A 25,051-nucleotide genomic window follows, 5' to 3' on the forward strand; every position below is an offset into this window, starting at 1 on the left:
ACCTAACATCTTCAGTTATTTTAAGTGTGGTACTACAGGCTGAGAAATCTTAGAAACAACTGTTTTATTTATGGTATCTTCCAACTAGAGAAATAAAATAGTATCTAAGTATAAACTTAATTATTGACTACTTTATAGATTTCCATTTTTATTCAAGCCCAGAGTTCTGCCTGAACCAGAAATTAGTATTGAATTCTGTTAAAGTACACTGCCAAATGTTGAGGATCCTGAAATGTTCATGATTAAGGTTAGCTGGAATCAAATATTTTCAGTCCCTGATAGGCCTGCATGGTATAGATTTTCTGCTTCATGCTACCAGAGCGTAAAAGCCAACAGTGTGTTTTTAGTATAATAATACCGTGTTTTTTCTATCAGATCGCTCAATTAAAGCTAGTGTTCCTTGGTACAATAATTGGAAAGAGACACTGATGGAACTGAACACATCCACGTTTTATTCAGGTATTTTTTGTGGTTGGTGCCAACTTGCCAAATTGCCCTTTATTCCTTTTCCATGTGCCCCATCTACCTTTCCTTACCATCTGCTACAACCGTTTAGCCCTCTTCTTGGCGTAGATGTGTGTTCCTCCATTTTTTTCCCCCCTAAATGAAAAATTGTTGGTGATGGTTGTTTAATTTTTCTTTTAGTCACATTTCTACTGCTGTTAATCTAAATCATTTGGTCTTTCCATACAATCAGTAAGTCCAGAGTGGTGGTGGGAACTGACCTGATGCTGTAAAAGCACTGTCTTGTTTGATCTTATGGAACTGTTTTCCGTCACTGTTACGTATTTCAAATGTAAATACTTCCTGCTTCTATAGAGAACTTCCCTCTCAGGCTATAGTAGTGCTTTTCAAATTGGAATTTAAGTGCTGACTGCGCTTAGAGCACCTGTGCCTCTGTTATATTGACGTTCTTTCTGGAGAATGACTCTTCCCAACAAACAAAAAAAATCTTTCTAATACATTTCCACTTGGTTTATAAGACTTGCTGCTACCAAAATGCATTGTTTTTTGATCTGTCTTCTTAGAGTGAAGCTCTGTGTTATGGGCTATAAGCCAGATTTTTATGATTTTCAGTTTTAGGTATTAAAGTTTATGCCTTTGGTTAGTAATAACTGTCCTTTCAATAATATCTGTCCAGATGCTGCTAAATACCCTCCTTTTTGAATGTGCTAGAGTACTCTTATCTGTGAAATTCATCTTTGTCAGTCAGGTAGCTGAAAACTACAAAACTTCATGAAGTAGACTTTTCATTCTAAAGCTGTTATATATAAATATTACTTACCAGATTTTTTTCTTAGCAATTTCCGAACATATCAACAAGTTTCCTATTATACTTCAGTTATGCTTGTTTAGTATAATGGAAATATACTAGTGGAAAAAAACAAAACATAAGGTCTGTGTGCCTAAATGACAGTGTTGCTGTGCGCTACAATAATGTGTTATGAAATATGAATTTTTAAAATATTTTGAATATGGTGCATGTTTATTATTTTAAGTGCGATAAATGCTCTTGAGTGAATACTGTTACATGTGTTGTGGTTGTGTAGAGAGGATTCAGTTGCCTCTGTATCCCCTTTCAAGGTTCTTAATAGGCTGAAAGAGAAACAAGAGCGGAGTAACTCCATCCCACAAAACAAAGTAGTGGTTCCCTGTTTATAGCTGTGTTAGATTTTTAAAAGCATTTTTTGGTGTAGTTCATCTGTAAAACAGAAACAGAAAACTGAAAACAGCTTGAAACTAAAATGTGGTTGGAATTTTGGCCTTAAGCAGTTTATCATTGTTTTGAATCTGAGTTACTACAAGGTTTGGTTATACTTGTGAAAAATGTGTATGAGAGTCACTTTCTCATAGTTTGTTTTTAATAATAAGCTGTTTTCCTTGATTTAAGTAGTTGTCATATTTACATGTAGGACTCGGTAAAGCCAAGGGCTTTTTATACCCTAGATGAATGCTGAGAGCAGTTGCAAAAGAGGCTATAATCAAAAACCAGAAGTTTGCCATGTATAGATCTTTTTTTTTAATGTAAGATATCCTAACTGCCAGGCTGAGTTCAGTTATGAAGTGTGACTGTATCTGACTTCTGTGTGGATGAAGCTGATGTAAGAAGTCCTGAATATGTAGGATTAAACAAAATGTGTTAGCTTAATGTGCGGTAAAATGCAATGTGAAAGTGAAACTCAATTTACTGAAGTCAGTTAAGAAATTGAGATAGTGTGTTAGGGGGCCATTGGAGTGGGGGCTTACAAGGCATTAGAAATTCTGACATGAATTAAGTCAAGAAATATGTTTCTTGGGGCCATATAAAGAAAATATCTTCGTGATTTCTCAATGCAATTTTTTTCTGTTTAAAAATTGTTGTTGTCTAGTTTGCAGGTGAGTTTACACTGGATTCTAGTTAACTTCAGTGTCAAATCAGGTTGATTTTGCTCTGGGGTCTTTTTTTTCCACTCGAGGGAAGGAATTGCATTATTGAGATGGCATAAAACAGGCTTGAAAGAAAAAATACTTCATTACTTGAATGAAAGTTGGATTGCAAAGAAACAGACAAGATTTTTAAGTTCATATTTCTTTGAATGTCCCAGGCATACTTGGTTCCTCTCAATTTGTCCATATTGGAAGAGGGCATTTGAACATGGCAGGTTAACATTGTAAGGCATTGCATGGCTCATCTTAGATGGGAGCTTTCAGCTTTTTTGATCACTGCTTTGCCAGCTGTGCTATTTTAGCAGGGCAGAGGAAAGGGGCTACTGTCAAGTCACAACACTTGTAAAAAGCTTTAGACAGAATGGCAGGCTAGGATTTTAACAATCCTTAATTCCTCTACATACTCTAAAATCAAGTTTGCTTTTCAGTCAATTTTTACATCCCTAATGAGGCAAATCCAATGAATCTTCAAAGAAATTTTAGGTTTTCTTTATCTTTCCGAAGTGTGTGTGTGTGTTAAAGAGGTGGTAGTTACTCTAGCAAGGACTGAATACATGTGAGCTTATATTGAGGAAGTTGGTACTTAAGATACAGTTCAGTTTTATAGGATTTTATTCGAGTGTTACTGTTTCTCCCACTTGTGTATATTTTAGGTGCTTTCTCCTTAAACTGTTTCCCCTTCTTTGCTCTGCCCTTGTCAGAGTTTACAAGCTGTGCTTTTAGGTGAAGCCTTTCATATTTCCTTTTCATAGAAGAGTACATAGAAGTGTTGCCAAATATTCTAATTTGACCTGTCTTATTGTGTATTCCAGCTACTACTCCTTGGTTTGAGAATTACAGAGAGTGTTTTCTTCAGTCCATGCCTGCATCAGATCATGAATTCTTAAACCACTATGTTGCCTGTATCCTTTGGGTGTTAGAGCTCTCTAGTGAAGGCTGTAACAGCTGGCTGTAGAAATGGAGGCTTTGAAATTTTGCAATAACTCTTTTTGACAATAAGATTTGAAATATATCTCCCCCCATTATGTCCATGCTAATTTAATAAGGCAAGTCAGGGGTTTCCTTTTTGATAATCTTTTTTTTTAAACCAAAATGTTTTTGGTTTGTGGGTCTTTTTATTTTTTTTTATTTGTTTGGTTGTTTTTTTTCTTTTTTTTTTTTTTTGTCCCAAACTCAACTCTAACCTAATACCTGTAAACTAAACTTCCTCATCCTAAAATGCTTTCTGCTGTAGATCTTAAGGTATCTGTTGACTTTACCTTACGTACAACAGAGGCTTATCTGTTTGGGGTGCACCTGCTGCTTTTTCTAGCTTTTTCTAGCAGATGGAGAGGGGAGGCTGGGGAGGGTGTTTTGGAAAATCGATGAACTTTGAGCTATTTTGGATGAAAAGGAGCCTGGAAAGATGCCTAAATGCTTTAACTTTCCTTCCCTACCCCACCTCCCCCCATGAAGACTTGTGCCTTATTTACTTGTCTACAGGGAAAATAAAAATATGTACTGTTTCATGATGTTTAGCTTTACAAAAATTATAGCACTGCACATTTCATAACACCTGCTCTGTTCTTAACCCTTTACTGTACTTTATCATTTCAGTATGGTGGAACAGGTAGGCATATTAGTAGCCATTACAGAGAACCATTTGCGCAGAATTAACTTGACAAAATATTGATTCTGGCCTTCGATGTCTAAATTTTCATGACATTTAAAGTACAACTTGCTTTCTGGGTTCTCTGAATTAATGTCTTTGGTTTGGTGAGTATATGTACCAGAGCAGAATGTTCCTCGTTAATAATTGTGTAGTTGCAGGGAGGTAAAAATCTGAACACTTGTTTTTTTTACTCAGATGATATTACTGTGTTTATAAATACCAGCTGTTATTATTTCTCAAGTGATTCCTTAAAGTCCCAACTCTCATTGGAAGTTGAAGATTGGAGGTTAATTTCAGCTACTGTTTCATATGTGAACAGTTGATCGATATCTAAAATCTTGGATGGACTATTAGCTATTATGTATCAGCTTAAGCTTGGATTCAGTGCAGACTCTTGTTTCATCTCATGTTCGGATATTAGTTAAAGGAGTGCTTAATAGTGTTTGTTTTATAGTGACTAAGGCCAAAATCTAGTTACACAGACTTTTGTGAAAGTGTGTTTCACAGGCTTAAACATTGTACTCATCTGTCTCATTTTATGCACTATTTTATTATATGATCAGAGGTTTTTCCTGGATTCTTTTGGTAAATGTCCTTAACAATGAATTTAGGTATGCTTGTAGTTTCCTCTAATGAACCAGAGCCAGTGGAGCAATTTCTGAAGCTGTCTCAAGAACAACATCGAATTCAACATAGTACTGAATACTTATATCCCAAGTGGTTTATACCAAACACGCTCAAATACTATGTGTTATTGCATGATGTAAGCACAGGAGAAGAGCAAAGGTGGGTCTTCTACCTTTACTGAACTTATAGATGAAAGTTTTCACTGAAATGTTTGTGTTATAAATTCTGTTGAGGTTAGACATATGGTAGGATCCAGTAACTAGTATGCTGGCTGTTATCAAGGCAGATATCATTATTTTTGGATCTATTGTTTGTGTTCATATAAAATGAAAAGAGTTAGTCTTAGCTTCTTGAGGCAGGTGCTTTCTTTGCTAGCTCACTCATTCTCAAAGATTCTCAACTTCACTCTTGCGTAAAGGACTGCTTTAAAAATAGGATAGTTTTCCTTTTAATCCCTGTGAATAATAGTCTAAAATAGCTTGTTGCAGTATGCAGTTAGAATAGAATTGTTTTGATATCAAGGTAGGGTAAATTTTCAGAGCTGTATCCATTTATGAAATGATGAAGCAAAACTGATTCTCAAAGATTTTCAGTTTTACCCTTTCATAAAGGAGTGTTTTAAAAACAGGAGAGTTTTCCTTTTGATCCCCATGGATGATAGTCTGAAATAGCTTGTTGCAGTACATACTTAGGATAGAATTGTTTGATATCAAGACAGGACAAATATTGTGTGGTTTTTGATTTTTTGATTTTTTTATTTTTCCTCAGGGCTGACTCCATTTATGAAGAGATGAAGCAGAGGTATGGAACTCAGGGTTGCTATTTGCTGAAAATAAATTCTCGGGTGTCTAATAGAGGAACAGATGAACAGATACCAGATCCTTGGAGTCAGTACCTTCAGAAAAACACTATCCAGAACCAGGTATTACAGTATTCTAAAAACAATTTGTAAGGTGCATATGAAAGCCTTAATTGTGTTAAACTTTGCAATAGTATTATGTGTGTGTTTCTACAGAATGTGCTAATAGGCAGTCAAGATACTTCTAACATAGCTGTTAATTTTTCTGAGGGCATAAGACGAGTCCTCTCTAAGAGCTGTCCTCCATGCTACTTAAGTTGACAGTAAGGAGTGCTGAACTGCTAGTCTGTCTAAAATAGACTGACAGGAGTCCTGAAATAAGAGGCTTGTGTTTTATGCACTGACAAAAGCGAGTAATCTCAGCAGTATACTATTCATAGTAACTTTTTACCTTCTTTTTGATTAATTCATTCTTAAATCTCTCCCTTCTTCCCCCATATCTTCTGTACTTCACTAAATAGTGAAGTTTTGAGAGTGTGGCTTTTTATGGAGCTGTATGTGTGTTTTCTGGTAACTTGCTGCAGTCCGGTCTGTTCTGTCATGTGCTAAGATGGCAAATGTGTGTGTGTGTTAGCTCAAACTCTTGAGTTCAGTTTGGCATAAATGTCTGTCTTTGGCTTCAGGACCAAAAATATTCCTCCTTGAGTTTGCTTTTGACTGACCTGCAGTTTTAACTGTCTCTGATTAAAAGGTTGGTTTGTGGAATTATAATTCTTTACCAAATCTAGCTGGCACTGGGAAGTCAAAACATTATCTTCTGAAGCTAAGAGGACCACTAAGTAATGTTCTGCCATAAACTGTTTTCTTTTTTCTGTCCCATGTCAACTGTCCGACGTAGGTGATTTTTTTGTATGAGCTTTTTCAGGTATTGCTTTAGGGAGCATATTTTCACTGCTGTAGGCATGGCTATGTAAGAGCTGCTTGCTTTAGTTGATAGTAAAGCTATCTGAGCAAGCCAGAAGATACTTGCTTCATTTGGTGAATTTAACTTGGCTCTTTACAGTAGTACAACTTTTTAAAGCCTTACAAACCACTTAAAAGCAAACCTGCTTTTGTAATAATTCAGTTAACTGCTCTGAAAGTTAACAACTACTGTTGACCAACTCTTGCATGTGCTCTAGTATTCTTAAAATTGTAACTTTTTTTCTTTTCCCCCGGCAGGATTGTTATGAAGACTGTCCTTATACTGTCATTTCAAACAAGAGTAGTGATCACTTAATATCAGATGGCTTAGACAATGAAATTGAAGGTATACTTACAGCTTCTGTCAAAACACTGGTATGATAGCATTTACACAGTGGTCTCATGGCTTGGACTGTAATCAAGTGATTTTTGTGGGAACTTTGAAGTAAATTTTCTAAATGCTCAAAGATAGTGTAACCTGGTGTTCAAAGAAAAATGCTGTGGTGCTGATCTGCTGGATTGGTGGTAACTGGTTGATACACTTTTAATGAGATGGCTCTTAATGTATTGGGCTTATCTTTTGTGCAATGAAGCTTATTGTCTGCAAACTCTGACAATGAAATAACACAGGTTTAAATGTTTAATTTTCATCATAATAGAAGTTGTGGTTAGTGTGAATGATGAGAAGCACTATTGAATAGGGAAGAAGTGACGTATCACGCACTGCCTGGCCTGACTCGGCCCAGACCCTTCATACCTGATTTGAAAGGCATGGTGAGACCTAGCATATGTAGGAGACTCTGCAGTTGCCTAAAAAGGCATTTTTTTTTAATAGGGCCTTACAGCTTGGATGTAGTCTGCAAGCTGCTGTTTGAACTTTACATACTGAGCTTTACATTTCATGAGTAAAATCCTTCAAAGATTTCTTTCACGACTCAGCTTTACTCAGTGCTAACTAGGGCCAGATAAAGCAAGCTGATTTTCTTATATAGAAACAGCTACAACAGTTACAGCTACAGCTAGGTGAACAGAGGAAATAATAAATAGAGAACTACTTAAGTCTTAAACTGAGACACAGTTTCACTGTAGTTTGGATAGCTAGATGCAGTAGTGGTCAACAGCCGTTCTCACTGAACTAACCGGACTTTGGAGAAGGTTGTTTTACATTGTGATTGCTTGGAAGGCCATGGAAAATGAGCTGTGTTCTTTTTGTTTGCTTGTTTTTTTTGTTTTTTTTTTTCTCTTTTTTCCCTTTAAATCTTGAAACATAAACAGAAAAGAGTGAATAGATCCAATGGAGCCATTGTAATTGCTGCATTTCTGACTTTTATGAATGTTTGACTTTGAGTTTAATGTTTACATAGTTTCCTTCAATGTTGTTGTGATACAAGTCAGTGTATTTGGGGATTCTTTGCACTGTAGTTGAGAACCAATATACATATTTGGTTATGTTGTTTCTGAGGTTCACTGAGCTTTCTGAAGAATTTCAGGAGTGATGCAATGCTGGGGTAGTGTTTTGGTGCTGTCTGCTCAGCATTGATCTGTATTGCAGAATAACTGGTGAATAGCTTTGCTTTTTAAGAGTTCTGAATAAGAGCTACTTTGAGGGAGGGTAATAAAAATTACATTTAAAACAAAATTGTTTAAATAACATTATGTTTACTGGAGGTTTTATTTCAATCTTTCAACAGATGGCCTGCCAAATAACTTTAAGACTCACCCACTTCAACTGGATCATCCCAGCGGCAGTTTAGATAGCACTGATTACACGAAGGCTGCCACATCATCACAAGACTCAAAGAAATCAAATTCTGGAACACCTCATGGTGCTTGTTTAACACTCACAGATCACGATCGAATTAGGCAATTCATACAGGAATTCACATTTAGGGGACTTTTGCCACATATAGAGAAGACAATTCGGCAGCTTAATGATCAGGTCAGTTTACTCTTAAAAACACCTTGTGCCATAGTAAGAAAAAAACAGTTGGGGTATAAATCCAGTTATACAAAAATCTGGTCTGAAATTAGTACTCCCTTCTGCATCTAATGCTCTTATTGAAAACTGTAGGTAAACTTAAGAGAAAAAACACAAATTATCATTTTTGCTTAATTTGTCTTAAAAAAAAACAACAAAAAACAGTTTGTATCAACAAAGCTTCAGTGCAAGGTGACTTCTTTGTGAAAGCCTGTGTGAACTATTATCAGGGATATTTGTCTTCTCTTCTAAAAAAGGTAATGTTTTATGCTTTTGGATAGTTTTAGTCCAGGAAACAAAATGTACTTTCTGTGTTTTAGCATAAGAATGCACAACTAAAGTTGTGTACCTCAGTTGTTAGTTTTTGACAGGGGAGAAGTGCATGGACTCCCAAAATCAAGCAGTTCTGTTGTGATCTCAGCAGTTTTTGCAACTGAATATTCTGCTGTCGAACTATGATATTTTGGAAGTATGATAGTATCATGCCCATGTTAAGTCAAGGACACGCATTAATCTTATTTCTATCACAGTAAGGTCCTAAGTGTTCTTCTCTATGGTCTTAAACAGTGGAAAGATGAATTTGCTTCCATTAGTACAATGAAATTAGTATATTTAGCATTAGACTTGGACCCAAATACCAGTTTGTTGCCTAAACTCTGTATTTCCATTTAATTGTCCATTCAGGTTATAGCTTTAAGTATGAGAAGTTTTGATTCATCATATGTCATAAGGAACACCTCCCAGAATTGACGTTTGGGAGTTAGTGTTTGCTGACCATGTTTACACTTGGAAAATTTTATAAACAAACTGAGAAGTGAATATAAGGTGTAGCAAACAGCATTACCATTAGGACTTAGGTTTTTATATTAGTTTAACTTGTATTAGTATATTTCTTGGAGTGTGGTGCTCTAATTTAGTATCCCTTTGCAGTTAATATCCAGGAAGGGCTTGAGTCGATCACTGTTTTCTGCTACTAAAAAATGGTTTAGCGGCAGCAAGGTTCCAGAGAAAAGTATAAATGAACTGAAGAATACTTCTGGCTTGCTGTAAGTAATGTCAGTCCTTACCTTTAGATCTAAACTGAAAATGTACCTGTTTTTTGTGGGGAGAGAGGGCCTGTGTTGTTTTGATGGTGTACTGCAAAGATCTAAATCAGCAATATTGTAAAAGACTTTAACTGGAGAAATCATGAAAAGTACTATGCCTAAATATGTACAAGAAAGAATTAGCAGAACTTAAAAGGTTTAAAAGGAACTGTTTACAGAGCTATCTTCCTTTTATATTTATAGTGAAACTTTCGAAGTTAAGAATGTAATTTCAAGGAGTAATAGTAATAAAAAGAAGCTATTGTCTGTTGTAAGGGTGTTTTTTTTTTTTTTTAAATTAGTACAAGCTTTTTCTTTTCTTATTTAAGACAGATTAAAGACACCTATATAAAGGTGTGTATTTTGGTTTGTGGTTTTTTTTTTTTGTTTGTTTAGGTAACTATGTAATTTAATGTAGTTAACAGTTAAGTGTATTGCTTTTGTAGGTGCGTTTCAGAGCTCAATTAAGGGGAATTTTGTACTTTTTGTACTTGCAGTTTGCACTAAGACCAGGTTTTAAATTTCACCGGAATATTCATTTTGTATGCTTTGTAATTTCCCTCTGTGAATGAGGATGTATAATCATGTAAAGCACTCTTCAGCTGTCATAACCACAAAAGTCTAAATAGTTCCTGGACATTGTTACTGTCCCTGACACTTACATACAACTGCAAATTTGCATGTTGTGTGTCTTTGGATTCATAGTAAATGTTGTTAATTTCTGCTTTCTGTATTGAACTTGTAAGCATGGTTTATCTCCTACTAAGTTTGACTGACAAGCGTTTGTGGAATTGTATTTGATATTCATTGAAGTGATGCATATATATTTGACTAAGTGAAAGTTAGACTGATGCCTGCAGAGGAGAGGTACATGCCCAGTGTTTTTGCGTAAGGCATAGTATTTTTAGTGGTTTTTTTTTTTCTTTGAAGAGAAATGGGCAGAAATAACTACAGCTAGGTGAACAGTCCAAGTCTTATTTTTCCTTCACATACAGCTCTTTTGCTCTAACACTTAACCTTACTGAGCAGTTTCAGCAATAGCTGCATCCTTTTTCCAGTATTTCTTGGCTTAGAAGAATCTCTGCTTTGAATGTTAGTGGAACAGTGAATCTCATTAATCAGAAAAGGCGTGAAACTAAGTTACATAAGGCAGAAAGGCTGCAGTTTTTTTTTTGGGTGATGCTGAAGCAGTGCAGTTTCTATTTCTACTTTGTGAACAGAAATTAAAACAACTTTATAGAGCATGTGTTGCTATAGTTATTAAAATGATTACTTTGAATTTAAATATTTGCGTTTATAGGTATCCACCTGAAGCACCAGAGCTTCAAATCCGGAAAATGGCAGACTTGTGCTTTTTGGTGCAGCACTATGAACTTGCATATAGCTGTTACCATACAGCAAAGAAAGACTTCTTAAACGATCAGGCAATGCTGTATGCAGCTGGAGCGCTGGTTGGTACTATACATAACATAACCATTCTGTGAACTCTTCCTAATAATTTCTAGTATTTGTCTGAAGGTAACAAAATGCAATCTCTTCCCTCCACCTCCATATTTATAAGTGTCTTGACAAATTTGCTGAGTATCTTTAGCAAATCCTAAAGTGTTCTCAGATCTGTTTGCTGCTGTTTTGTGAAGGGAATGAAGGTGTGAATAGAAATTGAAGAGTTAATTCAATTCTTAAAATGTGAAATATGAAAAGGAGAATACCTGGAATGCAACCTGCAGCAAAATTGGTCTTTAAACTTCTAGTCTGATAACTCAAAACCAGGTGTGATATAGTTTTATAGTATTTAAGATTGTGATGAAATACTTATTTGCCAGGAAGTCAAGACTATGTCACTATAAATATGGTGTTGTACCTTTTTTTTAAGACTCTTTGAGGTATATATTTTGAGTATGTCACTGCTGAACATCACTGTAAACACATATTCATTAGTTTATCTTGACATTGAAGGTATGAGTGACAAATAATTTTCAGCAAGGTAAAGGGAAGCACTGGGAAAAATAAGCTTGGTTTAATACTCTGTAGAAGCTGTGTTTTGTGGGGTGTAGTCTGGTTAACTTGACGAAATTTAAAACTGCTTTATAGAGCTATGGAAGCATTCTATGGAAGCACTGTGCCATCTTGATGTAAAACCTTTGTAAAAATACACATTTATTTAGTACAGACAATTGCTCAGCATTTAGATTACCTGAAAAGTTACCAAGTTCTTAATGAATGGTTTGTAGAGGAGTTAATTATGAATTCTTACAACCTGCAAGTCTTAGCCTTACTGCTGGAAAACTTTGCTATCCTATCGTCACCCTATAAGGAAAAAAGTAAAACTTCAGAGTGCATGTTTACTAAAGTTCCCTTGGAAGCTGTGAATGTAAATTAATTTAAGCAAAACTCGAAAACCAGTAATCTTAAAATAGATAGTACTCCTACTATATCAGAAAGATTATTCCTGCAACAGGGAATTATCTTTGACTTGTAAAGCTGCACTGAATCAATGCTTCTGCATAGTGTTCAGGTTATTCTGTGAGTGTGTATAACTCTCTTATTGCTATCTGGCTAATTACAAACAGAGCTGTAAATAAGCTATTGTATTAAATCTGTTATCAGTTAGTGTATTGTACACTTTTATATGTTGGTAACTGTTTAGATGAAGATCTTGAACTAGTTGCTGTTGAAACATATTCTTCAGCATTTTGAGGCTTGCAATTTGTTGAAAATGCTACAATGACAGTACTGACTTTCTGTTGCAGGAAATGGCAGCAGTATCAGCTTTTCTTCAGCCTGGAGCTCCTAGACCATATCCTGCTCATTATATGGAAACAGCAATTCAGACCTATCGAGATATCTGCAAGTATGTTGTTTACTTTCGTATTGATCCAATGAAAGTTGAAAGTCCTGGTGGCTTAACTTTCTTCTGTACAGTGGTAGTGTCAGATGACAGATGACTACAAGAACACAGAATGGTGGTAACTTTTTAAAGAGTAAGATATGTTAGTTGATCTAGGGTAAGATGGAAGGGGATCTCTGCTGTTCGTAGCAAAGTGCTTACTGATCTTGTAGGTTGAATTTACATGATAAGATTCTGGTAATGGGGTGAAGACAGCAAGAGCTGCCCCTGTGTTGGGCAGAGCCAGTTTTCACCCAGCTCTGGATATACCTGCTGCCCAAAGCTCATCTTGTCAGCAATGCTGGTGGTGCTTCTGTGGTAACATACTTAAGGGTAAAAGCATCTGTGAGAGAGGAGTGAGAAACTTGCCTGCACACACCAAGGTCAATGAGGAAGGAGGAGGTGGAGGTGCATCCTTGCAGCCTGTGGAGAAGACCATGGTGAAGCAGCCCATGGAGGACCACAGTGGAGCAGGGATGCACATTGCAGCTGTTGGAGGACCCAGTGTCAGAGCAGGTGGATATGCCCATAAGGTAGCGGCAGCCTGTGGAGAGCCTTTGTCAGAGCAGGTTCCTGGCAGGAGCTGTGGTGCGTGGGGAACCCACACTGGAGCAGTCTGTTCCTGATGGACTGTACCCTGTGGAAGTGGCCCCATGCTGTACCAGGGGAATAGCATGAGGAGAAACTAGTGGCAGCAATGAAATGTTACATACTGACCAGAGATCCTTTTTCCTGCCCCCCTCCCCTTTTTGGGGGGAGTAAGAGACGGAACAGTTAGGAGTAAAGTTGAGCCTGGGAAGAAGGAGTCAGGGGAAGAAGTTTTAGTTCTGTTTTTATTTATCACTATCCTATTCTGTTATTAATTTGCAATAAATTAATCGTCCCCAAATTAGGTTTCTTTTGCATGTAGCTGTAATTGGTGAGTGATCTCCTTGTACTTATTTTTAATCTAGTTTTCTCCCCTGTTGTGCTGTGGTAGGGTTGTGATAGAGTAGCTTGGTGGACACCTAATACCCACCAAGGTCACAGCACATCTTGTTTCTGGCTGTCATTTATCATATTATTTTAGTTGACATTTTATAAATACAGTACTGTCCACAAAAATGCTCTCTAGCTTTGACTTCTGAAAAGCTCCTTTTATAGTAGGATAGCAAAAGAGGAGTCAATCTGTATGGGGTTGTTTTGCAGAGGATGAACTTTCATGTATTTTACTTTAGGAAGGATAAATAACAACATCAGTCTGATGTGATGTGGAGAAAATTAGATTTGTGGTGAAAAGTTTTCCATGGCTTGCTTTGATAAACATTTATTAATACATCTATATTTTTCCTTTAGGAACATGGTTCTGGCTGAGCGCTGTGTGCTGCTTAGTGCTGAAATCTTAAAAAGTCAAAGCAAATACTCAGAGGCAGCTGCTCTTCTGATTCGTTTAACGAGTGAGGTAAAACAGTAGCTTTTTCCACTCTTGTCCTCCCCTTACTTACCCAAGCACTTCTAGGTTACATTCTAATTCTTGTCCTACGATACTTTCTAGTAAAAAGTAGCAAATTAGCAGGTGTAAAGCATGAAGTGAGGAAAACTGCTCTTGCTACAAGTGAAGAAACCAGTACTGTTAAGGCTTCTTTCTGGTCAGGTGACTTGCTTGACTGCTTTAAACATACCAAATGTACATTTGTTATCTTTGGCTTTATAACAGTTTTTTGTGGACATGTGTTGACTCTTGTATGGAATACTTTCAGATTAAGGATTCAGGGGTTAAGAAAATAAGCATGGCTTGCCAGAGCCATAATGGATACTAGTCTGCATATGACCAGTAGCACCCAATAGTTTAAGTAACTAAGGTGTTTACTGTAGCTTAGGTGGTATGAATCCTCAGAATCAGTAAGTGAAAGCTAGAACACTTCTGTAATATTGATGGAAATTAAGCATTAAGTTAACTTCTAACAGCCCAGAAAGCATCTTGTTTGAAAAGGAAACAAATATATACCAGTAATAGCATACTATGTAGCTTGGAGGAAAGCCTAAATGGTAATTTGTTCTGGCTTTGTGGACAGCTGCACCAGTGTGATGCTTAGGACAGATGAAGCATGGAGTAAATTTGCTTAGTTAGTAAGTTTCTCTCTCAAGTGTCTTTGTAGCTTTATTCTTGCCCTTTCAACTTAGCTTGCTACTAACTTTTGTGAGCAGTATGTTTTTTAAGCAAACTAAATACATATTTATATGTACTATGCTTGTTTGTATGTAAAAGAATCTTCAACTTCGCAGCTCTTACAGCTTACTGCCCTTGTTAGCATTAAACAAGGCCACTGATATCTTTGTATTCAACTTTGAGGCTAATTCTCCTTTTTGCTTTTAAATAGGATTCAGATCTTCGCAGTGCACTTCTGTTGGAGCAGGCAGCCCATTGCTTTATAAACATGAAAAGTCCCATGGTTAGAAAGTTTGCGTTTTATATGATATTGGCTGGCCATAGGTTTAGTAAAGCAGGCCAGGTAAGTATTATCTTTCCATGTGGAAAATATACCTGGAATTTGATACTTAGTCTGGAAACCATGTTAAATGTGTCATTAGTCTGGAAAAAATGTTTGGCTTCTAACGCTTTTGTGTTAGTCAGCAGTATATACAGCTCTGTGATCTTCTGAAAATGACTTCTGCATTGATCAGCTTAGTCTTTTACTTTCGAATTAGAAGTAATGCTGAAGATCACTGACTTAGGCTTCAAGTGTGTTTTCATTTCTCTGTCTCGATTTTATACACTGAAATACAAGGCTTTTTTTATGTGGGTAAAAGAGCATTTTTACTCTTGAGTGAGCTTGCAGGAGTTAGGGATTTCTTAAACTCCTAATTTATTAAAATAATAGCAAAATTTAGATAACCTGTTTTTCCTGGTGCCTCAACCACACGCTTTTTAGTGGATGTGCAGGTGTGTGAACAGTTACTACAGTTACTGAAGTTCAGGTGCTTGCTGTAATACCTTATTTTAAAGCGTCAGTAATACCTGCTGATGTTAAGGATTTACTGCTCGTACTCTGCTGTGATCACCATACCAATTTGAACACATCTTAGATTTTTATTCCCCCCTCCTCCCCCATTACCTCTATAAATGAGGGAATGCTGTTCCCTTTTTTTAGAACCTGAGACTTGCCTGTGAATTACTATGCAGATGTTCAATACCTAGACTTGGGATTCAATGCCCAAGTCCTGATACATGTGTAGGAAAGGAAGTGTGGAGCTGAGTGGAAGCAGAGCAGCTGTCTCCAATGGCTGATGCAATTGGTAATTTTGTCTTGTATGTACTGTAGGGCTGTGTTTTTGTTGGTTTGCTTGGCATGGATTTTGTGCCAGGTGTGTCTATGAAACAGCAATTGACTGGAAGTATCAGAAAGTTCAGTGAAATGAAATGTGTTAAATCTCTTATCTCCTGAGGCCTTTGCAGAAGAGCTCTGTAGACTTCAGCAGTCAGTCCTAAAGCAGCACAGAACACAGTTTTAAAAGTAGTCTTTTCTTGTTATTTGCTCTTTTAACTTAACTGCCTGTTAGACCAGTCTGAAAACATGAACTTAACTTGCAGGCTAGGCTGCTACTGTAGGAACCAACACTTCTGTGTTTAGGTAATATTGACCAGATGCCATGAGGTATATTCTGCAAACATGACAGTTAGCATTGTGGGGGTGGTGGTAGAGACTTCAGTGAATTTTCTGACTTACTGTTCAGTCTTACTGTTATTATAATTACAAGGGCATTATTTGAGAAATCAGCTTGTTTTTTTCTTGCAGAAAAAACATGCCTTGCGTTGCTACTGTCAAGCCATGCAGGTTTACAAAGGGAAAGGCTGGTCTCTTGCAGAAGACCATATTAACTTCACTATTGGTCGCCAGTCCTTTACGCTTCATCAGCTTGACAATGCTGTGTCTGCCTTCAGGCATATTTTGATCAATGATAGTAAACAACCTCCAGCTCAGCAAGGAGCCTTTTTAAGAGAGTATCTTTATGTATATAAAGTAAGTGACTTCCATTTGTATTTATCCCTTGAGTAATTGGTGATTTTTATTACCAGTAATTTTCTGTTAAGTCATTGAATTATTTTTGTTGAACCTGCTTTGTTCCAGGATTGTGTTTTTTATCTAGTTGATGTGTTAATTTTTTAATTAGGCTTGAAGAAACCAAATACGCTGCATTTCGTGTGTGTAATAAGTGTAGTTCCACTGATAGGTATTAGTGTGACTCTTTGTATGTATTTTTATTACAGTAAAATGAACTCTTCCTTTTGAGGGTCATGGCTGAATTGCAGTCTATAATACTTCAGTTTCTTCTAGAGTTAGTGGATCTCTCTTGATCGACTTATAATGATTTTGAGGCTTTTGATGATAAATCTTTAATAAAGACTTGGTCGCTCTGTCACCTTTCCTGGTTCTATAAAGTACTTCCCATCCATGTTGTAGGGAATATTGTTTTTTAATACGGATTTCTGTTGATCAAGTGACTCATCAAATTGGCTGTAAATTCATGAGTGATTCTGGATTGTAGTATACCATATATATTGTGGGGTGTTTAGTACTGATACCACCACACAACTCATAGCTGTGTAGTTAGTTACTGTATTAAAGTTTGCTAGCGGAATTCCTGTGCTGTTTGCTATGATATAGGAGACTTTACTTGAGACTTGTGTTCAGGTCCACAGCTCAGCTGTGGTGAGTCTTGTATAATGGTGATGGTGTGGTGAATGTAGTTTATCAAATTCTGAGTTAGAGAGTAAAGCTTTGCATCAAATAAAGCTTGTAACAGCCATGCAGCCGCAATAGTGATTAGAGTGTTGGATTAAAATCATTATTCTCCCTTTTTCCATAAAGATTTCACAAACTTTAATCTCTCATTGAAGAAAATATACTACTTCAGAATGTCAAAGCAGAAGAAACAATCAAAAAAATTAATTGAAATTATTCATTCCATCTTAAAAATATTACTTATTCAAGCACTGAGTGCTTATAACTTGGCTTCCGCATCATTCAGATGTTGGTAATGTATAGCATGGTCATCATGTATTTGCATAATGGCATGACACTCTTGTTTTTCGTCTTTGCTTCAGAATGTAACCCAGCTATCACCTGATGGTCCCTTACCACAGCTTCCTTTACCATATATTAACAGCTCAGCAACCCGTGTTTTCTTTGGGCATGATCGAAGACCAGCAGAAGGTTAGAAAATTTTATGTAAACAGATTGAAGTCTCTTTTTTACAGAAATAAAATATTTGTAAGAGCTGGTGTAATTTAAAAAAAAAATAAAATTAATCTATCATTACGTAAAATTAATGTGACCAGGTAACTTCTTAAAAAAAGATTTCAAAAGAAAAGCTTAAGCTTAGTATCTACTCACTAGATGCTTCCAGACTTCCCTGTAAATATGAAATCTGCATATGCGATGGGCTGACTTCCACTGTTTTTCACAGTTGGAAAGCTTCAATGCAAGTCTGTAATGAACTTCATGAAAGAGATTATTAATGCTAAACTCCAGTGCCAATGCTTGAAATTAGCTTTACAGTTAACTTTCTCTTGGTGTTTGAAACGCTGTGATTCTTGAATATAAAGTAAGCTGAGTGGAAATTCTTAGATAAACCAGGGCTGTATTGTGGGGCTGTAGTCTGTCATAAAGTAAAAATAATGTGTAAAATGGGAATACCATGTAGCATTTTATAATCTTGGAATTCCACAATTTGCAAATAGACTTATACTCCATGTATGTAATTTGAAATGTCGTGCAGTTCACTGACTTAGTGTCATTTTAATGTTATAATTTATGTAACTGAGAATTTAAAGTATTTTAACAATACTTATCAAACTTCCAGTCCTGCCCTCTGTTGCAACTGTTGTATGCCACTGTTCTCATCTTCTAAGACTGCCTTACTCGTACTAGGTGAAAAGCAGGCAGCTACGCATGTAAGTCTGGATCAAGAGTATGACTCCGAATCATCACAACAATGGAAGGAACTTGAGGAGCAAGTCGTTTCTGTGGTAAATAAAGGAATGATACCTTCAAACTTTCAACCAGCACAGTTCTGTTTAAATCGCTACTCGGATAACTCCAAATTTCCACTTGCTGTGATAGAAGGTAAAGTTATAGTTGTATAAACTTCAGAAATGAGTTAGATTTGTACAATAATTCCTGTGTTATTGTAGATTTAAACCAGTGTTCTTCTGCAGGTTGTTTGCACAAAAATCCTTTGAGTTAGGTGAGCCTTCAGATTGTGGTGGGGATAGCCTGTTGTCATTATTTTCTTGCACTATTTAACAGAGCCAATAACTGTAGAAGTGTCCTTCCGAAACCCTCTGAAAGTTCCACTTCTTTTGACTGACCTTTCGTTGCTGTGGAAGTTTCAACCGAAAGACTTCAATACAAAGCATGAAGGAGAAACAAAAGAACTGGTAAGGAAAGCTTCATCCTTCTTCAACCAAAACCACACAGTTCCAGTTGTGGAGTATATGTTAAGTCTTAAATGCTGTAGTATGAAAACAGCTGGTTTAAGTGTAAATCTGAAAAAAGGGAGGGGTAGGGGGAGGAAGAAATGACCACTGAATTTTCTTATGCATTGTTTAGATTTTCCTGGATCCATAGGGCATGAAGCAGCCAAGTTAACAAACGTACTGTATTGAGTATTGTAAAGCTTAATGCAAAGAAAAATACTTCCAACATCTCACTGTATGTGTAGTACATCTATTTTGAGTCACTCTAGCCTTCACCAGCAGAAATCACTTGCAGTGTCAGTAAGAGTATTATCAAATACCTATAGCTACTTGTATGTAGTGAAATGTGTGATCTGAAAAACTGTGCTGGTATGGTATAGAAACATTGTGGTATCTTAATTAGAAGGAAAAAGAAAATTTATCATATTAAGATGAATGTTTTGAATACTTTAAATGAACTACTTAGTACTGTTTAATCTAACAATTCAATTGATACTGCCAAAACTTCCCTCTGAAGGACTCTTCTCACATTCGTATTTTTAAGGTCTTAATGTGTTCTGATACTGAATATTACAGTAAATTCCTTAAGAGTTTGGTTTCCTAGCCAAAAGCATTTGAAACATAGTGATCTCTAAAGGTGCTGTGTTTGCCAGAGTTATAAACATAGTTTCATATAACTAAGTCTCAAGGATTACCACCTGCTTTCCCTTCTGGTCTGAAGTGCTACTTTAATGATGTGGTAAATACTTCTGTGGGTATCAATGAAACTGATTGGGAATGGTTCCAATATATGGTGATAAATCTTAGATTTCTCTCAAGTAAATGTTTACTGAGCTCTCTGGCTGTTTCTTTAATTTGGAAAGCCTGAGAAACCGGGCATATAGCATCTGCTGGTCCTAACTGCCTGCAGTTTGAGAGTTGTATGCCTTTAACCTCGAACACTGTAGGAAAGTTGTGGGAAGTAATATTTATGGCACTTTTTCTGCCTGGGAGTAATAGTATCTGAAAAGCTGTTTCTTCTTTTCAGGGAATGTGTGATGGTGCCATGATAGGAACTGAAGCAATAGCAGAATTTTTAATTAATAGTGAGGAGACAAAAGTGGTAAGTACTGTACTTTGTTTCAAAAATTATCTTCTTAGTGTTGAACTTCAGGGTGGAGTTCAGATTTGTGATCTGAACTTAAACTCGCAGAAGATGTTATTTATATGAAGTACTTGAATTTCTGAATCTCAGTGTGTATAAATATCTGAAGGGAGGATGTGACGGGGCAAAGACAGCGGGCACAAACTGAAACACAGCTGTCCAGAGATTGTGGAGTCCCCATCCATGGAGTTTTTTAAAGCCATTTGGACATGGTTCTGAGCAGCTGGCTATAGGTGGCCCTGCTTGAGCAGGCAAGTTGGACAAGATGACCTTCAGAGGTCCTTTCCAACCTCAACCATACTGTGATTCTGTCTCTGTTAAAGTTAATTTTTGTTATAATTTAGGGTTTTTTCCTAATGTAATGAGCACTTCTTGGCTGTGGATTGGTTTGGTAAATTCTGTGTATATGAAATTTTGAATCCAGTAAATAACTTGTAGTTACTGTATACAGTTATATCTGACGTGACTGTAAAGTAAATGTAGCTGTGAGTGTCTTTAACAGTTGGGCATAAAAATGTAATAATACTTTTTTTTCTAGTAGCAACAACAACAAAAATTTAACATATCTCCACAGGCAAGACTAAAGCTCTTTCCCCATCAAACAGGGGAGCTACATATTCTGGGAGTCGTTTATGATCTCGGCACTGTTCAGGGTGCTGTGACATTAGATGGGATAGATCCTTCTGTTGGACTGCAGACAGGTAAGTGTATTATTCCCTTAAACTGTGTGTCACTGAAAGGGGGAGACATGGTTTCTGCAGATTAGAATTAAATTCTAGTGTTTAATGTTTAACTATTGTGATGCAAGGCTTTCTTTCAAGTAAGAGCGTAGAAACAAGGAAAACAACTGAAACAGGAAAAGAATGAATTGGCACCTGTATGAATCTCATAAGAAAGGAAATAATCACTACCAAACCCATACTTACTCTTCCTTTTAAAATCTAGAAATTATGAAACTATTTAAAAAAATAAAATAAAAATTTAAGTATTCTGTCTATTGCTGTGTTGAATGTATAATAATCTTCACTGATTTTTGCCATTCACTTTTCTTCTGGGTCTTGTTGCTTTGTTAGCTTTCAGTTTTTGTCTAAATGTTGCACTTCAGTTCTTAGATTTCCAAATTTAAACTTGGCTGATACAACTTCTTTTAGCATCTTGACTTTATTTTAGTTCTCTTTCCTTCATACTAACATACAAATGGCTTAGTAATTGCACGTTAGTTGATCTGTTTTGTTGAGTCATTAATCTAAAACTGTCTCTCACAGGGAAAATTTAGAAGTTGGGGGAAGTGGGGATTAAAGCATGTTTGACAGTGTCTAAAAGAAATAATGAAGCATGTTTAGCTATCTATGAACTGTAAACCTTTTGACTAAAAAAAAAGTTTGGAGAGTAGTGGCCTGTCTTTTGAAGGAAATAAAAATCTTTTGACTTTTCCAGTTTGACAGAAATTGGGAAAGGAAATAAATGTTTCACCTTCATGCTCCATGTCCTTCCCTAAGCCCCCCACTCATCCTGCTGCACTTGTAGGGACCTAAAGGGCAGTAAGTCCACATCATCAGAATGATTTTTGAGATTGAGTAGGGAGCTTTGGCTCACTTAGGAAAAAAGAATTATTAAAAAAACACAAACTTTTTATAAATTGTTTTAGGAAAGTTTGTCTCCAATGGATTATCTGTACGAGGACGACAAGATTTAGAAATCCAAGGGCCTCGGCTTAATAACACAAAAGAGGAAAAAACATCTATTAGATATGGACCTGATCGACGTTTAGATCCCATTATTACAGAAGAAATGCCTTTGTTGGAGGTATGTAGCTACTTTCTATTGGCAGTTTTGAGCAAGTATCTGAATCTAGAGTTTATAAATTAATTTCTAACAGTGAAGTCATAGGCTTTGTTAATGTCTAAATCTTTTGAGTTAATTTCTGATCTGTCAGTGTCAGACATGTATGTTGGGGGTTTGAGGTGTTTTTCTTGGGTTGGTGTTTTTTTGTTGGTTTTTTTTTGGGTGATTTGTTTTGTTTGTTTGGTTTTGGTTTTGTTCTTTTTAAGTGGAACTTGAAGCCTCCAAATTAATACCATTTGGAGGTTGTTAAATTCCCTTTTAAATTTTAGTTGGCAACAGCTTTTTTTTTTCAGCCAGATATCAAGGTGAGGGGGAACAGGCAAAGGAACTTTTTTCTGGTGCTTGCCATTTATCTAGAATAGTTCTTCAAGTTAAGCTTAGTAAGTAAAATCACTGTTTTATGAAATTGGTCTGCTTAATGACAACACTTCGTAGAACAGAATTTTTTCATTTGGGAGGGACCTACATCAATCATCTAGTCCAACTGCCTGACCACTCCACGGCAGATAAAGTTAAAAAGTTAAAAGTATGTTAAGGGCATTGTGGAAATGCTTCTTAAACACTGAGTCTGGGGGCATTGACCACCTTTGCAGAAAGCCTGTTCTGGTGTTTATCCACCCTCTTAGTAGAGACATGCCTTCTAATGTCCAGTCTAAATCTCCCCTAGCACAGCTGCAAACCATTCGTATCTGGCCTATTGCTGGATACCAGGGAGAAGAGATCAGCACCTCACTCTCCGCTTGTCCTCCTCAAGAAGCTGTAGAGAGCAATGTAGTTTAAATAAGTTGATTGCTCTTTTCATGTGCATTTGTAAATTGGCTCAATGTTCAGGTTTTTCATTTCTCCTGTTCTCTCCCATACAGGTGTTCTTTATAAATTTTCCTACAGGGCTTCTCTGTGGAGAAATCAGAAAAGCATATGTAGAATTTGTGAATGTAAGCAAGTGTCCTCTTACCGCACTGAAGGTTGTGTCCAAGCATCCAGAATTTTTTACGTTCGGTGGAAATACTGCTGTTCTAACACCACTAAGTCCTTCAGCTTCTGAAAACTGTAGTGCTTACAAGACTGTTGTGACAGATCCTACCTCTGTGCGTACAGCACTGCTATCTTCAGCTTCTTCTGTAGACTTTGGGGTTGGCCCAGGAGGTCAGCCTGAAGTAATAAACGTCCCACTTCCTGATGCTGTTCTTCTTCCTGGGGCTTCAGTGCAGCTGCCAATGTGGTTACGGGGACCAGATGAAGAAGGTGTTCATGAAATTAACTTTTTGTTTTACTATGAAAGTATTAAAAGACACTCAAAAATGTGGTAAGTTTTACCTACTTTTGTCATAATTGTAAGGCACACTATAAACATTGTAACCATAAATGTGAATTTCTTTCCGTTTCTGTGGTGATATAGAAATGTCCTGTTAACTGCTGTTTTAAGCAGTATTTTTTTCTGCTATCCAATCTAATCTCTGTATGAAATTACATAGTGTACACTGCTTCTATCAAAGTGTCACTTGCTGTTAATGCGAACTCTGTGTTTAGTTTATTTGGAAGCACATCTTTGACATTTTTTCCAGTATTTCAAGCTGGCTAAGAGACTGAATGCTTGAACAGCACCGGCCCGTGCAGCATGATTGTTAAATACAATATTTTTTTTGATAGGAAGCTAGAAAGAAAAGTATCTCTTTGGTAGTTGAAAGCAATAAATTGTCTAATAGCTTTGATACTGTTAAAAGCTAAACTTCTTAATGACAGATTCTGGACAGCAGTCTTGGTTGTTCAGAATGTTTTGTTGTTTTGTTTTTTTTCTTTCTTTTTTCCTTCTCCCTCCTTCCTAGTCATAGAGTATTAAGGCACACTGCAGTTATTTGTACTAGCCGGTCTCTGCATATTCGAGCTACTGTCTGCAGAAGTAATGCACTTGAAGACGAAGAAGGCAGAGGGGGCAATATGTTGGTGTTTGTGGATGTAGAAAATATCAATACTGTAAGTTCTTATTTTTTAACAATAATGTTATGAAGCTCAAGAGATGTCGAAGTGTCATCTGTAGAACCAAGACTTAAGTGTTTTGGCAACTATTTTATGAACACCAAGTAAACCTTGTGTATAGGATCAGATATTGCTGGAAAGAGAGCACTAACATTAGGTTTTATCTTGACCCACTGGAAGTCTGCTATACCTTACCTATCTCTTCCAGTACTGTAGCTTAGATTTATTTTTTTTTCTTTTACGAAGATTTGTTCTAAAATCCTGAATGATCTTGATGATCAGAACTTCTAAGATAGTTCTAAATAAGCCAACCAGGTTTCCCACTCCAGCCTCTCAGTGAAAACACTGATAGAATTAGTGGTAATGTGAAGTGAAAATTTAAGCTCTAACTTAAAGAAAGCTTCTGTGTTTATATTTATTGCCAAACTCTAAAAGACATTGTTTGCTGATGTACTCCAAATACAAGTATATCTGTTGTGGTCTGTTGGCTTAGCAAGGCAGATGAAAATATTTTAGTTCTTTTTACTATGCTAATCTAAGTTTACTCATTTTCTTGGTAAAGCTGCTCCCATTTTTTCAACTGCAAAGCAAGGTAATTGAATCCTCTGTTTATAAAATTTCTAACCACTTAGCTGGTAGTGGAAACACTAAGCTAATTTGTCATTTTGTTTTAAAGGTGTATACACTCTATTTTTTTTTGAGTGAACAGTGTCTACTAAAGTGAATATTGTCCACCCCTTCTTTGACAGGGAAGGAATATTTTTGTAAAGCACTTACCAAGGTAACAGTTAACCTTGTATGAGACTTAATTTTCCACTACCACCTCACTCTTTCCAAGAAATGAAACCACCCCCAAAAGCTACTTTTCATTGTGTATATATATAAAACAAAAAAGTTTCTAAAATTACTTTAGGAACATTGCTAGGTCATAAATCCCAAGAAGGGAAGAATTTTTACTAAGTGGCTTTGCACACAGTGTTCTGCATTGGAGTTAAAAGCCTAGCTTTTATTGTAGTCTTCTTTATCCAAAATACTAATTTCCAGGTAATTTTGGGGGGATTTTTGTTTTTTGTGTGGCTTTGTTTGCTGGAATTGGAAGTTGCTGTGAACTGGGACTGTTGTTTTACATTACAGTGGGTCTTAATTCTCTTGTCTCTCCTTAGTACTGTGTTTTGGAAGGTGTGAATAATGAGTTAAGATTCTAACAG

At 36.5% G+C, this 25,051-nt stretch overlaps 1 protein-coding gene across 5 annotated transcripts in view; it reads left to right on the plus strand.

Annotated features, from left to right (window-relative positions):
- The window catches only part of TRAPPC8 (trafficking protein particle complex subunit 8), a 50,041-nt gene that overhangs the window by 9,551 nt on the left and 15,439 nt on the right, over positions 1-25,051 (plus strand). For 3 of the 5 annotated variants that reach the window (XM_062633502.1, XM_062633505.1, XM_062633503.1), the window contains exons 3-22: positions 376-459; positions 3,240-3,329; positions 4,690-4,864; positions 5,474-5,627; positions 6,726-6,813; positions 8,159-8,406; positions 9,376-9,491; positions 10,831-10,981; positions 12,281-12,381; positions 13,753-13,858; positions 14,778-14,909; positions 16,194-16,418; positions 17,504-17,612; positions 18,330-18,524; positions 18,708-18,838; positions 19,905-19,979; positions 20,596-20,722; positions 21,670-21,827; positions 22,730-23,172; positions 23,693-23,840. In XM_062633502.1, the coding sequence (XP_062489486.1) occupies positions 376-459; positions 3,240-3,329; positions 4,690-4,864; positions 5,474-5,627; positions 6,726-6,813; positions 8,159-8,406; positions 9,376-9,491; positions 10,831-10,981; positions 12,281-12,381; positions 13,753-13,858; positions 14,778-14,909; positions 16,194-16,418; positions 17,504-17,612; positions 18,330-18,524; positions 18,708-18,838; positions 19,905-19,979; positions 20,596-20,722; positions 21,670-21,827; positions 22,730-23,172; positions 23,693-23,840 (3,056 nt within the window). The remainder of the gene's footprint in view (positions 1-375; positions 460-3,239; positions 3,330-4,689; positions 4,865-5,473; positions 5,628-6,725; positions 6,814-8,158; positions 8,407-9,375; positions 9,492-10,830; positions 10,982-12,280; positions 12,382-13,752; positions 13,859-14,777; positions 14,910-16,193; positions 16,419-17,503; positions 17,613-18,329; positions 18,525-18,707; positions 18,839-19,904; positions 19,980-20,595; positions 20,723-21,669; positions 21,828-22,729; positions 23,173-23,692; positions 23,841-25,051) is intronic. The other 2 variants (XM_062633504.1, XM_062633506.1) reach the window with 1 other exon arrangement.

The sequence above is a fragment of the Pezoporus occidentalis genome, unplaced genomic scaffold, assembly GCF_034315485.1.
Source record: "Pezoporus occidentalis ecotype Australia unplaced genomic scaffold, CSIRO_AGI_Poc_V1 ctg4, whole genome shotgun sequence".
Lineage (NCBI taxonomy): Eukaryota > Metazoa > Chordata > Aves > Psittaciformes > Psittacidae > Pezoporus > Pezoporus occidentalis.